The 15783-nt window shown below is 38.8% G+C and overlaps 2 protein-coding genes across 5 annotated transcripts in view; both read right to left on the bottom strand.

Moving 5' to 3' along the window:
• LOC130920372 (Kv channel-interacting protein 2-like) overlaps window positions 1–6609 on the bottom strand; it is a 42404-nt gene extending 35795 nt beyond the window's left edge. For all 4 annotated transcript variants that reach the window (XM_057843551.1, XM_057843548.1, XM_057843549.1 and 1 more), the window contains exon 1: window positions 6402–6609. The gene's annotated coding sequence lies outside the window, so the exon portion shown is untranslated. The remainder of the gene's footprint in view (window positions 1–6401) is intronic.
• A 2892-nt stretch (window positions 6610–9501) lies between these two features.
• The window catches only part of armh3 (armadillo like helical domain containing 3), a 34590-nt gene continuing 28308 nt past the window's right edge, over window positions 9502–15783 (bottom strand). Inside the window, exons 25-26 of the mRNA XM_057844357.1 lie at window positions 13455–13571; window positions 9502–10094 (exon numbers count right to left, since the gene is read on the bottom strand). Coding sequence (XP_057700340.1) covers window positions 10002–10094; window positions 13455–13571 — 210 coding nt within the window. The 3' untranslated portion in view covers window positions 9502–10001. The remainder of the gene's footprint in view (window positions 10095–13454; window positions 13572–15783) is intronic.

The raw sequence follows: 15783 nt of genomic DNA, 5'->3' as shown, positions 1-15783 counted from the left end.
GGCGGTAGTTAATTTTTTAAATTAATCACGTTAAAATATTTGACTCAATTAAAGCACATGCCCCGCTCAAACAGATTAAAATGACAGCACAGTGTAATGTCCACTTGTTACTTGTGTTTTTTTTGAGTTTTGTTGCCCTTTGTTGGCGCTTGGGTACGACTGATTTTATGGGTTTCAGCACCCATGAGCATTGTGTAATTATTGACATCACCAATGGCGGGCTACTAGTTTATTTTTTGATTGAAAATTTTACAAATTTTATTAAAACAAAAAAATTAAGAGGGCTTTTAATATAAGAGTTCTATAACTTGTAGTAACATTTATCTTTTAAGAGCTACAAGTCTTTCTATCCATGGATCGTTTGAGGTGGCATGGCTCAGTGGTAGAGTAGTTGTCCCCAAACCCAGAGGTTGTGTGTTCGATTCTCCACCCTGATGAACTCGCCTCAGTGTCCTTGAGCAAGATACTGGACCCCACGTTGCTCCTGGTGCTGCGTCACCAGTAAGTAGATGGCGAGATAGCATAAAGCGCCTTGAAAGGTGGAAAAGCGCTATATAAGTATAACACCATATAACAGAATGTTAATAATGTTAATGCCATCTTGTTGATTTATTGTTATAATAAACAAATACAGAACTTATGTACCGTATGTTGAATGTATATATCCGTCTTGTGTCTTATCTTTCCATTCCAACAATAATTTACAGAAAAATATGGCATATTTTTGTCAGGACGTTTGAATTGCGATTAATTACGATTAATTAATTTTTAAGCTGTAATTAACTCGATTAAAAATTTTAATCACTTGACAGCTCTAGTTATGATAGTCATTTACATCCGGCATTTAAATTCATCTGTATATCTCATTCCAGAAGTTGAGGATATTTGGCCTTCACAATGCTTGAAAAGAAGCCTTCACTTCTCTGATTGTCTGACTGTCACTGTCATTGCACTGCTAATGCCACAACATTGTCATATGCATCTCACTAAGTAATATGTTCTCAGACCTCTGTCTCAATCTGGGCTCTGCATAATCTGTATACTGCATATGCAATATTTGCACTGTTACATCAATATCTTTGCACAAACTCATTTGCTCATATCAAGTCAGCCATCTGACTCCTACTCTGACTACTGCAAATTGTCATATACGCACTGTTGTATTACCACTACCTCACCACTTGTTGATAGTCATTTATTAACTTTATTCCTAATATGTGTTTTTATATTAGCCTTATTGTACTTTTTTTGTTTTATGTAGTGCACGTTATGGCAAAGCTTTAAATCTCTTTGTACTTTGTATAATGACGATAAAGCTTTGTGTTCTATTCTATTCTATTCCTCTACATATTTATCAATAATAGTTCATAATGTTTATCATACTAATAATAATGTAATAAAAGTGTTATTACATATGTATTAAAAAGTGTATAAACCCATACGAATTTTACGTGTCGAAGCTTTACAAACATTCTGATCATAATTCTTAATCAAGTTAACTATTTAACCATTTCAGTGACAGGTGTCACAACAGTGGATAGCTATTCAAAAGTTAACACTGTACTACAACACTTATGACCTTTAGCTTTGCAGGGCAAGTGACTATTTTTGGTCATTAAAACTTAAATATTAGCAACTGTTAAAATTATATATATACTGTATGTGCATTATCATCATTATTGTATTTTTATATATTTTTTTATATCATTAGGAACACATTTTTAAATTAATACAATGTTAATAAAATTGATGAAATTAAAATGAATAAAAAAGAAATACTCTATGGTTATGGCCCCAGATAACATTCCGGAGTATATCGTTTTGTTTTTCTCATAATATACAACTCATTGCATGTCATTGAGAGCAATAGACAAGCCTATTTATTTATACTAGGAGGACTGGCAGTGAATGTTCATCTTTCAGTGGCATTGAAAGTGCTAGACGTCCAAAACATTTTGACTGGGAGGGGCGATCGAACAAACGTTTACCGAAATATTCGGACTATAAGGCGCACCTGACTCTAAGGCTAGGTTCATACCGCAGGTCTTAATGCACAATTACGATTTTTTTGTCATATCTGTTTTTTGGCATGCCCGTTCAGACTGCCTTTGTCCATTTAGCCCGTTCAAGTATCACGCATGCGCACTAATTCGCAGTCCGAGACGCGCTGAGCAACTGACCCGCATGCGCAGGAGCATCAAAACAAATGACTACACATGACGCACGCACACACGTACAGACAGTTTGCCCTGACTCCCGGCCGTGTAAGTAATCTTGAAATATTGCTCCTTTAGAGCAGAGAGAAAACCGAGCATTCCTAGGCTTATCCTCAACCCATTTTATTTTTTATGACCATTGTCAAGCCCACTTCTTCCCCAAAAGCCGTGTTCAAACTAGAAGCTAATGCTCATGCACAGATGCACTGCTACCATTGCACTCAGTCTCTCTCGCTCTTTTCTGACGTAATTGTTGCATGAATTCAGATTTGGGAAACTTGACAGTTCAAACCGCCGCTACATTCTGGAAAATGTGGCCCAGATCGGATTTGCCACTTCTATGCGACTTGTCACGTTCAGACCGTCAAGTTAATGCCTCACTCGAGTCGGAAAAACACGAAAAAAATCAGATTTGTGCATTAACCATGCCTAGCCGCCATGCACAAAATTTGACACGAATATGGCATTTGTTCATAAACAAGCCGCACTGGACTATAAGCTGCAGCTGACTTCACTGTATTATGGGATATTTACACCAAAAGATATTAACCGGTAAAACTTAATTTGACAGTAGCATCATAAGACTGTCTAAGACCAAATGAACCACCATGAAGCTTTGAACCAATTGGCTGCAAAGCTTTAATGCTTCGAGAAGCTTCATTTGGCCATCACTGCTCCCTTGAGGGAGACAGTCAACCTCTTCTGCTACCTGTTTTCATCTAACATGCCTCCTAGCATGCATTGCTGTGCAACAGATGTAAATAATAATCGAAATTCATGTTCTGTGCTAATTAGGGACCGAGCACCTAGTGTACAAAGGCCGTATTGTTCTGCAAAGGATGATTTTTTTTGCTTGTTTGGTTTTTTTTGTTCTCGGCAAATGAAAACGGCCAATTTGGAGGCTTGAACATGCTCAAAAACTCACCACAATTTGCACATACATGCGGCAAAATTTAAATTTCGATAATTTTGCAACATTGCAAAAAAATGCAAAAAAATGGCTCAGTGGCCTATAACAATAGGGTTTTTCAGCGTAGAGCGATGAAATTTGGGGAGTCTATACCTTGTCCAAAACTGCTCCAAAAAAGCATTGGCACCCATATTCCAAACGCAACTGGAAATCGGTTATTTTGGATCGAATGTGAAATTTTTATCGATTTACAGGGTGCACATTTGAGACCTTTTCACCGAGAGAGTTTGTTGGATCGTCTTTAAAATTGGTGAGACTGTTAAGGAGATATGAGATCTTAAGTTTTTAAAATGGTGCGTTTTCATTCATGGGTCTGACCTGGGCGTGGTGCCAAAGTCGGTAATTTTTTCGGCAAAATGACAAATTCAGTAAATGACTAATAGCTCCTTGACACAACGTTCAATCTTTTTCATATCAAGCATGCATGTGCGGTATCCCACCCTTAACACGAGTGCATTGAAATATTACCCATTAGGCCTAGCGCCCCCTAGTGGGAACAGGAAATGCCTTTTTTACGAGACAGGCTCCTCCTCCAAGGAACAAAAAAAATCTATTGACATCAAACCTGCACCAGGGGAGCCTTAAGACATGCGTTCAGGTGCCTGATGAAAAATATTGAGGTTTGGTTGAAGTTGAAGGGTCCAACAGGAAAGTGAAAATGAATGTCATATTTTGTCTCACCAAAAATTTTGAACAGTCATAACTCGGCAGATATACAACATATCTGTGCCAAACCTCCCATGCTTGTTGAGAGTCAAACTCTGATGGGTCCTGTAGGGGTCATTTGCATCAACCATACAGCGCCAACTAGTGGTGACAGAAAGGAGTTTTAAAAAAGGCCTCTCCTATTAGGTTTTTTCAACGTAGAGCAATGAAATTTGGGGACTCGATACCTTATGCAAAACTGCTCCGAAAAGTCTCTTGCACCCATATTCCAAATCTAACAGGAAATCGGGTATTTTGGATCGAACATGAATTTTTTTATCGATTTATAGCACAGTTTATATTTGGAGGTCTGAACATGCACGAAAACTGACCAAATTTTGCACGTACATGCAGCTTTGCATAAATTTCGATAATCTTGCGACATTACGAAAAACCGTAACAAAATAGCTCAGTGGCGCCTCCTTGAATTGAGGCGAGTTTCGAGCAAGTTAGTTTCTCATGAGATTACGAGAGGGGGAGAATCTGCCACAACTCTGACCTGCAAGCCGTCCGAGTTTGCGCGACGTCAGAGTTGTGCCAAACTGCGAGCGCCCATTCAGTCCTGCTTGCAGGCCTAGTTACTTCTTGAGTTACTGTTCCAGTTGTTTCATTAATTGCTAGCGATGGTATTTGGTAACACTTTATTTGACAGCGACGCCATAAATCTGTCATAAGAGCGTCATAATTATAACATGAACATGCCATGAGCATTAATGAATGCTTATGATAGATGGCATTTTGTGTCATCCGGCAAATTATCTCACTTTTAAATGGATGTAAAAGATCCGAGCTTGACATAAATGGAGTTAGTGACATAATTTGCTGGCTGATACTTAATGACATCTGTCATAAGCATTCATTAATGCCCATGATAGTGTCATGTCATAATTATGACGGTCTTATGGCAGTCCTATGACGCCACTGTCAAATAAAATGTTACATATTAACCCAAATAAATCAACAAATAAGCCACACTTGACTATAAGCCGCACAGGATTCAAAATGCGGGGAAAAAAGTAGCGGCTTATTGTTTGGAAATTACGGTAATTCAATTTGGGAAAATATTATAGCATTTCAGGCAGATTTAAAATATTTTCAAGGAATATTTTCAAAGGGTGTTTATTCATTTATTTTAAGATTTGCGTAAGTTAATTGACTCCAAACTGCATATTTTGGTGTTTCCTACATGGGTTTATAATTTGAAAGACAAGATTCCAATTCTGGAATGACCCACGATTTCAAGAGGGAATCCTGTTTAAAAATGTGAAATTAATAACGTTGCCTTGTTCTACTTGCTGTTAACAAAAGGCAGTGTTGTATGCCTTCTGGAGTGGAGCCTGTGTTGATGCACCTGTTCACTGTTTGGTTAAGTTTCCCTTGTATGGCCATCTCTCGAGCAGTATACGGTAAACTGTCCTCCATGAAATAAAACCATTGTTTTGATAGCTCGTAAACTAACCAGCTGTGCATACTTCTATTCAAAGATTTATTATGAAAGCAGGCACAGTTATTTTGGGTGACAAAGTCTATTTTGGGATGGGCTAAGAGGAATGATTAAGTGTGCTTGTCTGTGAGTGTGTAAGAAAAGAAAACTGTGTGTGTGGGTGCATCTTGTTAGTATAATTAGACTTCAAACACACAGCACTGTGGGAGATGACAGGCGATGACAAACGATGCAAAAGATGTATTTCTTCTTCTTATTTTATGCTTTTTACTGCATACATACTTATTCATCTCATTAAAGCACTGAATGTCCAACAGCATTAGGGTCGCTAAGTTGGTAATGTCTTCAGGCAATGGGCGTGTAACAGCTTGGCCAATTGCAAGGCATATAGAAATAAACAACAATGCACACACACATTCACACTAATGGACGGTTTAGAATATTCAATAAAATACTTATTCAGTATGTTTTTGGAATATTAAAGGTAGCCATTGTACCAAAAGTAAACCTGAGTGAGGAAATCATGCAAATTCCATTCACCAAGAAAGTGGTCAAGATTCAAAACAAAACATCATTTGTGTGAGATGCTTGATATGAAGAAATGAGATGATGTGTAATGCAAAGGTTGATCCACTGCAAGCGTCCAGCAAACTCCAATTTAACTAAATGGGTTCAAAATTTATTCCTAATTTACTGCAAATGATGCATCTTTTTTCATTTCTCTATCCCAGCAACATAGTGACAGAAGAATTAAAATACCCTTCCATTACATGGCAGAAAGAACCTAATAGGCATCATATATATCCATTTTTTGTTTTTTCTAGATTTTTTCCCCCCCTGATAAAAATCTATATTGACTAAAAAAGCCTTTTAGAACAGTAACTGGAAAAACTGCACTGCATTGTTTGAAGTATGTGAAGTAAAAGACCACCTCAGCAATTGAAATGAATAGGAAAAACACAGAAAAGCACTGTTTAGAGAGCGAACAGAGCTGAAAAATTTACTCATTAGAGAGATCAATTCCATAAATCTCAAGTGGCAAGAAAAAAAGACTAGATCCACATACCTGTGAGGGGGTCGTAAGATCGGTCCAGTTCAGTGGACTCGGACAAGCTGCGGTCCTGACTCCTGGATTTCATGGTGGTCTACCTCCTTACAGGACTGTAAATGCGCCCAATCTGTGTGCATTCATCTCGCAAGCATCACCGAGGATGCAAAGTGTGGAGGAGCGCGATTATGTGGATGATCCCACTCCCCCTCCTTCCTTCCTCATTTCCAGCTGCTCCTCTTTCTGCACGAACTTTCAAAACACCGTTTGCTCAGCCCATCCCCATTGAGGAGGAGGGAGAACACGCATGTGTGTGGCTAAAAGACAAACTTGGTACATTTATTAGGGAATTGTTATTAAATAAATACTGTATTGAATTATATTCTATCACATTTACAAGTGGACTCAATTTGACCTTGTGTCAACTTTTGAATGCATCTGCTCAAAAAGGCCTAAAAAGGGTTTAGATTAGGGGATGTTTTTGTAGTCTGTCAACTGAGGGTCTTTATTTAATATCCATTATTGCTGTTTAAATTATAGATCCCCCTCCAAAATTGATCATTCAATCAATTTTGTTTTGTTTTTTTGACTGCCCATCGCAAGATACTGTATGTGTGGGCAACATTAATACTACAATTGGATGTTAAATAAGAGCTGCAAGCATTGTCCATGGGCCACAATTGGCCCCTGACCTACAAGGTTGAGACTCTTGTCCTATGTGAAGAAAATCATAATAGGTTAAGGGATTTGTCTTGACTAGAACCAATTAAATGGTGTTACTTGTGTCGACTGAACGATCAATTCCAGCCCTTCCCAGTTGAAATGGATTGGACGTCTATTGCCGACAATAGGTGTTTTCAATACCAATTTCCCTCTTTTACAAATTATCACAACACATTCTGTGTAACCTGGGCTGGCAGCAGTGGTGGATACTGCTCTTTCAATGAAGGGAAGCTCAAAGTTTTGTCCGCGGCACCAGCTGCTCAGTAGGGAAAGAATCTTGAGTGCCAAAAGTCAAGTCTACAAACAGCTACACTAGAAAAAAAACACCATAAGCTTGATTTTTCGCTAGTTGTTTTTAACAAAGGAAGTGTTGCTAGGATAATGATGGTGATGAAGTCTCCGGTTAAACTCAGAACAACAAAATAAAAATTTAAAAATGCCTCCCGCGGATGTTAATACGACAAGATTACAGATTCGCTCATTTCCCTATCAATCAAAAAGGGATTCAGCCTCAGAATAAACATTGTCATCTTGCAGACAACCAGAGCATTTGGACCAGCCGAGGCCCGCCCACTGCCCGTAGACCCCCAGAGACGCACAGCGTCCGACCTGTCTTTAGCCAAAGACTCGTCTTGTCTCGCTGAAGTGGAATAATGTTGTCTCAACAGGATGTACCCTGTATACTGTCCATAGTTCGATGGGATTGGCTCCAGCGCCCCCATGACCTTGGCGAGGATAAGCAGCTCAGAAAATTAATGAATGAATTAATAGGTTTCACACATGCATTAAGCTGCTGCATTACACTGGAACAAGGCATAAATAAGAAACTGATTTCTCTTCAAAATTGTTCTTTTAATTTACAAAATTCCATCTAAAACTCCATCAATTTCTTATATTTCCTCAAATCTATGAAGCAAAACCTCAATTTAACTATTCTAGAACATAGGATGTACTTTAAAAATGAAGATTATTTTTTAAAAAGTGTCTATATTAAGATATGTAACATTTAAAATAATAAAATAAAATAAAAGACTTGTATTATGCAGTGAAATTGAATATATTTTGAAGTCAAAGCAAACATGGACTTTTTTTCATTATAAGGAAATAAGTATCCTTACATAAATGAACAAAAATAAGTTCAAAGTGCACTTTAACATGGAAGATGTTCTTAACCACGCAAATAAAATAAACCTCATCAACTCCTTCCTTTCTCTTAATGTTATCAATTTTCCGTTGCATTGCCCCTTTAATTCAACAAGCTCCCCCCCATTTGTTGTTCAAAAAAAGGTGCCCTTGAACCAATCACAGCTAACTATCCATGCTGATCACTTCAGTATGTCAGCCAATTGAACGGACATGGGGTTTTGACAGTTGGCGTCATATTTTTGGGATCAAAGCACCGTATGCCGGAACTGTGTTCCACCTCTGTAGTTCATGGCGGAACGCCGATTCGGCTCGTTCCGGGCCCACTTTCACCCCTGTGTAGAACCCAGTATTTGTGTGAATCCCTTGTGTTTGTTGGAATCCTATTCTATGCTTCCTGATCACTAATCCTGACACTGAAATTTTCTACTTGAGAGTGTCTAATTGCACCTAGTCATGCATGAATCCCATCAGACATGTGATAGTCCTGCAGACGAGTGGAAATGCCGCGCAGGAGCCGCCCCAGGGCCCTTCCCCAGCCAATTGGGGGGGCATGCCAGCGCAGCCCATCCCTCCTCCCGCAGCCCAGCAAGGGGGCCGTCATCCCCTCGGGGATCCAGGGTGGTCCCCCGGACCATCTGCACCCCAATCAACCGGCCTTCAGGAATGGGATGAAGGGACGTAACTGGCAGCCATTACGCACCACCATGGTTGGATTGTGTGATGAGAGTAGTGCAGTTTATGCATTAAAATAAGAGCCTGGCTTAGGGCAATCGGACCGCCGCATGGAAGTTCTTCACAGCCACTCGTCCCACCACGCCTCGCCATAGCTCCCCTGTGGAGTATGATGTAAGTGGTGTGTTAAAAGAGGTGCGGGAATGGCGGGGCCTGCCGTGAGGCGGCAACTGTGATGTCATCCCGCCCAAACAGGTCCCATCCATCCCACAACCTTGTTGTGTGATGCATAAAAATCAAGAGGAGCTGGCCCGGGACTGTACAGCCACGTTCCAACGCTCCCTGGAGGCATGAATGAGTAGTAGGTGCCAAGGTGAAAGATATTTACAGTGCAAAGTGAAAAGTGCGTGAGTTAAGAGTCAGGCTCCCGCAGGTGGGGCCCTGTCCGTCAGAACCACCGGCCGGAGGGCAAGAGAAGCACCAGGGGCCCGACCACCCCCCATTCCAGACAACCCCCCCCCCACCCCCAACACAAACTTTTGAACGGCAGTATACACTAATAAATAAGAAACCCCGGTGATTGTATACATTTTTATTTTTTCAGACAAAGCAAAAATAAATCAATGTGGAAAAGAAATCATACTTATTTAAAAACCTCACCAAATTCAATTTCATTTACTGTTAAAAGAAATAACTGGTAAGCTATACAGTAGTTGGTTAATCATGATTTTCATTTGATAACTCCAGGGCTTCGTCTTCTATCAGCAATTTGTCATGATTTCGTGACCAAATGTCATCAAAAGTGTACAGAAACGGAAGCTCAAATTGGGAAAATAAATTAGACACACCGTATCACAGCAGGAATCACACAGGGTTAAAAACACTTCTGGGAAGCAAACATTCTTGCATGTTAACAGTCCAGCCAATACTGAAGCTTGCACACAAGGAGCCACACCCGCATCCATGGTAAAGAGTCGTTGAGAAGGTGCTTTCGGCTCGTGAGACACATTCCAAACGGAATGAAGAGGACAGGTTCAAGTTTGTGTTAGCGCGTGTGTCTGTACATGTGGATGGGTCTCAGGAGATGGTTGAGAACTCTTTGAGAAGCACATCCTGACTCAAAGTGTTCAAAGACACGTTTTTCCTCACATTCAGGCTGATGGAGCGCACCTGAAGACACACGCAAGACACTTCTTTATTATACAAAGGGGTTTATTCTGCATGCACCATTATACTGTAAATTCAAGCTAGTTTTTTTGACGATTTGGACAGTAAACTAGGAATACAAGTAAATGTTTTTGTTGCCAAAGATGACAAGGGTTGTAAAGATGCATCAATTCATCGATTGGTTAAGCAGAGATCAGATCAAATCAATCGGAACACAAAACATCAATCAATGTCATCTTTCAGAGCCGCCGTTTTGTGAAAATAATGCAATTATATGGAAATAGTTTAAGTTTTTCTGAATCTAAATTTTCAGAATTTTCTATGTACCGTATTTTTCGGACTATAAGTCGCAGTTTTTTTTCATAGTTTGGCTTGGGGTGCGACTTATACTCTGGAGTGACTTATGTGTGAAATTATTAACACATTATTATATCATTTCACATGTTATTTTGGTGTTTTGGAATGACATTGATGGTTTGGTAAACTTGTTAGCATGTTCTTTATGTTATAGTTATCTGAATAACTCTTAATAGCTATGTTACGTTAACATACCGGCCGCGTTCATATTTCGTTGTTCATGCATCATGACACAGTATCATACTGTACACTTATTCAGCATGTGGTTCTCTATTGGTATTTTTATCTTAAATTGCCTTCCAAGATGACATATCTGTTCTATGTGTTGGATTTTATCAAGTAAATTTCCCCCAAAAATGCGACTTATACTCCGATGCGACTTGTATACGTTTTTTTCCTCTTCGTTGGGCATTTCATGGCTGGTGCGACTTATACTCAGGTGCGACTTATAGTCCGAAAAATACGGTATTTGTGCACCAACCACGTTTCTTGCCAAAATACCCCAAAAATTATCACTTTTGAAAACACTGAGCTATTGCAAGCAATTTTTGTTACTAACATCCCTTTAAAATTAAATGAATACTTTAAAAATGTTTTTTATGGCTTCTGATGTGAAACCTAGCTACAGTGTATCACAAAAGTGAGTACACCCCTCGCATTGCTGCAGATATTTAAGTATATCTTTTCATAGGACAACAGTGACAAAATGAAATAGTCTGTGTGCAGCTTACATAATAGAGTTAATGTATTTTCCCTTATAAAATAATTCAAAATATAGCCATTGATATCGAAACCCCTGGCAACAAAACTAAGTACACCCCATTGAAACTACGTTCATCCCTAATTGTCCAAATTGAGTACTGCTTGTCATTTTCCCTCTAAAATGCCATGTGACTCGTTACAGGAGTGCTGCCAGCATTGCTGCTGAGATTGAAGAGGTGGGGGGTCAGCCTGTTAGTGCTCAGACCATACGCCGCAATCTACATCAAATTGTGTGCGCGGCTGTCACCCCAGGAGGAAGCCTCTTCTGAAGACGCTACACAAGAAAGCCTGCCCATCTCATCAGACCATAGGACATGGTTCCAGTAATCCATGTGCTGTGTTGACATGTCTTCAGCAAACTGTTTGCGGGCTTTCTTGTGTACCGTCTTCAGAAGAGGCTTCCTCCTGGGGTGACAGCCATGCACACCAATTTGATGTAGAGTGCGGTGTATGGTCTGAGCACTAATAGGCTGACCCCCCACCTCTTCAATCTCTGCAGCAATGTTGACAGCACTCCTGTAACGAGTCACATGACATTTTGGAGGGACATTTAGGGATGTACGTATTTACTCAGGGGTGTACTCACTTTTTTTGCCAGGGGTTTAGATATTAATGGCTATATTTTGAGTTATTTTGAGGGGAAAATAAATCTATTATATAAGCTGCACACAGACTACTTTTCATTGTGTCAAAGTGTCATTTTGTCAGTGTTGTCTCATGAAAATATAAAGATGAATATCTGCAGAAATGCGAGGGGTGTACTCACTTTTGTGATACACTGTATAAGTCCATCTGTTGTATTTAAGCAGTAATTTGAGGGAATCATATTTACTAGGGCTGTCAAAATTATCGCGTTAACGGGCGGGCGGTAATTAATTTTTTAATTAATCACGTTAAAATATTTGACGCAATTAACGCACATGCCCCGCTCAAACAGATTAAAATGACAGCAGTGTAATGTCCGCTTGTTACTTGTTTTTTTTGTTGTTTGGCGCCCTCTGCTGGTGCTTGGGTCCAAATGATTTTATGGGTTTGGGGAGTGAGCATGGTGTAATTATTGACATCAACAATGGCGAGCTACTAGTTTATTTTTTGATTGAAATTTTTACAAATTTTAATAAAACAAAAACATTAAGAGGGGTTTTAATATAAAATTTCTATAACTTGTAGTTCTTAAAAGATGTTAGTACAAGTTTTTCTATCCATGGATCGCTTTAAGAGAATGTTAATATTAATGCCATTTTGTTGATTTATTGTTATAATAAATACAGTACTTATGTACCGTATGTTGAATGTATATATCTGTCTTGTGTCTTATCTTTCCATTCCAACAATTTACAGAAAAAAATATGGCATATTTTATAGATTGTTTGAATTGCGATTTATTACGATTAATTTTTAAGTTGTAATTAAATCGATTAAAAATTTTAATCGTTTGACAGCCCTAATATTTACATGGTTTCAATGAGGCCCATGACAATATGAGTTTGAAATGTAACTGAATATGTACAATATTGTATAAAAACAATCAAGGCAGGCTTAGTTATTTTGGCAAATATCGTTTTGTTGACCACAGAATCCAAATCGCATCATCATGAAATTGCCAATTTACATCCTAGCTAATGTTTGTGTTGTTTTCATGAAATTCTTCAGATTTGTACACATGTTCAGATTAGCGCTGCAGTTATCCATTATTTTAGTAGTTGATTAATCTATCTAGTTAGTTCGAAAAATCGAGTAATCGGATTAGGAACATTAAATGTGTTGCAGAATATATTTTAGGAGATGTAAAATGTTTCTTCAAACTATGCAAAATTGCACTTTAAACATAAATTAAAATACATGTGCTTAGCCTCAAAGGTTCTAAATATATATAAATGAGGATCTAAACTAAGTACAACAAAAGAACAATTGGCTAACTTTCATAGCAAAAGTCCGCTATCTTAAATGCTATAAAATGGGAACTTTTTTTTTTTACAATGCTCTTAATAAATCGCTAAAACACATATTCCCACAAAAACAGTTAAATATATCTCTAAACTAAATTACGAAGGTATAAAAAAAATATATATATTAGCTCAAACAAAAACAACCTTATTTTGGTCTTAACAGGGAGCAGCTGGATTCAGCCATGTTATGAGTTATTTTATCAAAATTTGAATTTCAAAGCTTTTTTCTAATTGAATTACTCTAGTTAATCAATTAATCGTTGCAGCACTAATTCAGATACACTTGGGTTCTTACCAGCTCCTTAAAGAAAGCCGCCTCTTTGGGCTGCTCTGAGTATCTCTCAAACTGGTCCAAACCATCCTGCAGTTTGAGCGTCAGCGTGTCATAGTTTGAGCGCACCACCTCCAACACCTGACGCAACCAGATGCAAAAATGAGACATCGCACGATACGATCACATACTGAGACAGTCAAATATTCATTAGGGTTAAGTACTTCAGCACAACATTTTATTTATGAGGCGTCACGTGCCGCATCATCATCAGCTGGCTCCCTCTAAGCTATTTCCAGCTCTTCTGCATCTCTACTCTTCTGCATCAATGTGTGCGTCAACTGAGGCTCTCCGCTTTTATTTCAAATGATCAAACTTGACAAAGTGTGTGAGCGCGTGTTTGTCCAGCTGAGATGAGGAGCTAGAGTGAAATGCGAGCAAATTATCCAAAGACAGCTCCACCCCTGACAGTTATTCTCTCAGCCATGAAATAGGAACTAATGTGGACATTCTTCATGATTTTATTAATGACCCCCAAACACAGCATGTAAGGTTGGCGCCGGGATGCTTCCCTCCTCAAACAAAAATGCCGCTGATGTCGACAAATGGTAACATATTGATGTTAAGTGTAGCTCAGTTGCATTTATTGTAAGCACTCACCACAGGGCAAGCAGTCTACCTAAAATAGCTGAGCAGTCATTTTTGCAACGTTGTACTTTTGATTAATCGTAAGCGCTCCACGCATTATTTGTTAAATGGCATGATGAAAAATGTATCCCATCTCAGTGCGAAAAAGTGGAAGCAGGTTTGAATGATAGTTTTCTGCCCCCCTTCCCCCCAACTAGCATGAGAAGAAAAACATGTCAAACTGGCAGGCGATGGGACAGTAAGAATAATAAAGTGTTGGCTGTAACAAACAGGTTGGATGCAGAAAAAAAGGAAAATAAACAGAGCTTGAAAGACTAACCAAGAGGTTGGAAGCCGGCAAACGTGATGATTGAGCAAAGAGGCTTTTGCTCACAAATGCAAATCACCGCAGAGGCAACGTTCAGCATCATGATGATTTTGTTATCACAACAACAACAAAAAAAAGGAGGGGGAAAAAAAAAAATCTACGCAAGCCCCTTTCACAGATGTGTTTGCATTTAAATGTTGCTTTGTAGTTCTGGGCATCATCAATCTTCTTGTGTCACTACCAGGAATTAAGTTATCTCCTGTGACACTATCTTGTACTGTAGTGTGTATGTGTACTCAAGGCAGAGTAAGGAAATTCAAGACTTAATTCTGCATTTATCCACGGATTAATTAAGCCCTAATGCTAATCAGCATCAGAACAGCTTCAAACAGTGCAGTCAGAAGTAAGATAATATCAGGCAGACGTATAAACCGCAGGTTTGAGCCGACCATTTTTTCCATTCTAGAAGCTCAACGACGCCGAAGTTCCATTTTGCTTTGCTTGCTTGTTGTGATTAAGTCACGCAGATAAGAGCACACTAGGATTATAATGACCATATTCATCTCTCTTATCATTTTGAAAAATGCTTCACTTTCCTCGCTGTGCTGTCATTTGACTTTAATGAGTTTGTGTTGTCATCACTACATGCAGCTCTTCCTTAATGACCGGTGGAGGGGGGCATTTTATGTGTGTTTTGGCAGAACACTTCATTTTATGTTCGTGAATAAGTGACTATGTGGTTTGTATACTAACCGACCACAAATGTCAGTAAATCTGGCAACTTTATAGCGGCAAGTCACACAATTATCTCACGATATGGCGATATGACAATTCCTTACATAGGTCAGGAAATCAATCTACGATATTCGTACGATACAACCATTAAAATGAAAAACAAGCTACCGTAATATTTGGACTGTAAGCCACTACTTTTTCCCTTCATTTTGAATCCTGCGGCTTATAGTCCAGTACGGCTTATTTGTTGATTTATTTGGGTTTAGAGGGAACACTTTATTTGACAGCGGCATCATAAAACCGTCATAATTATGACATCACACAATCATGGGTATTACTGAATGCTTAAGACGGAAGTCATGAAGTGTCATCCAGCAAATTATGTCACTAACTCCATTTATGTCCAGCTCGGATATTTTACATCCATTCAAAAATGAGATAATTTGCCGGATGTCACTGAATGACATCTGTTATAAACATTCATTAATGCTCATGACAATGTCATGTCATAATAATGATTGTCTGATGACAGTCTTATGGCACCACTGTCAAATAAAGTGTTACTTAATACCATAACTAGAAATTAATGAAAAAACTGGAACGGTAACTGAAGAAATAATTAGCACACAGCATGAACTATGATTGTTATTTACATCTGTAGCG

This window comes from Corythoichthys intestinalis, chromosome 8, assembly GCF_030265065.1.
Source record: "Corythoichthys intestinalis isolate RoL2023-P3 chromosome 8, ASM3026506v1, whole genome shotgun sequence".
NCBI lineage: Eukaryota > Metazoa > Chordata > Actinopteri > Syngnathiformes > Syngnathidae > Corythoichthys > Corythoichthys intestinalis.
Note: the sequence above shows the minus strand (reverse complement) of the source record. Positions and strands in the feature narration are given on the sequence as shown.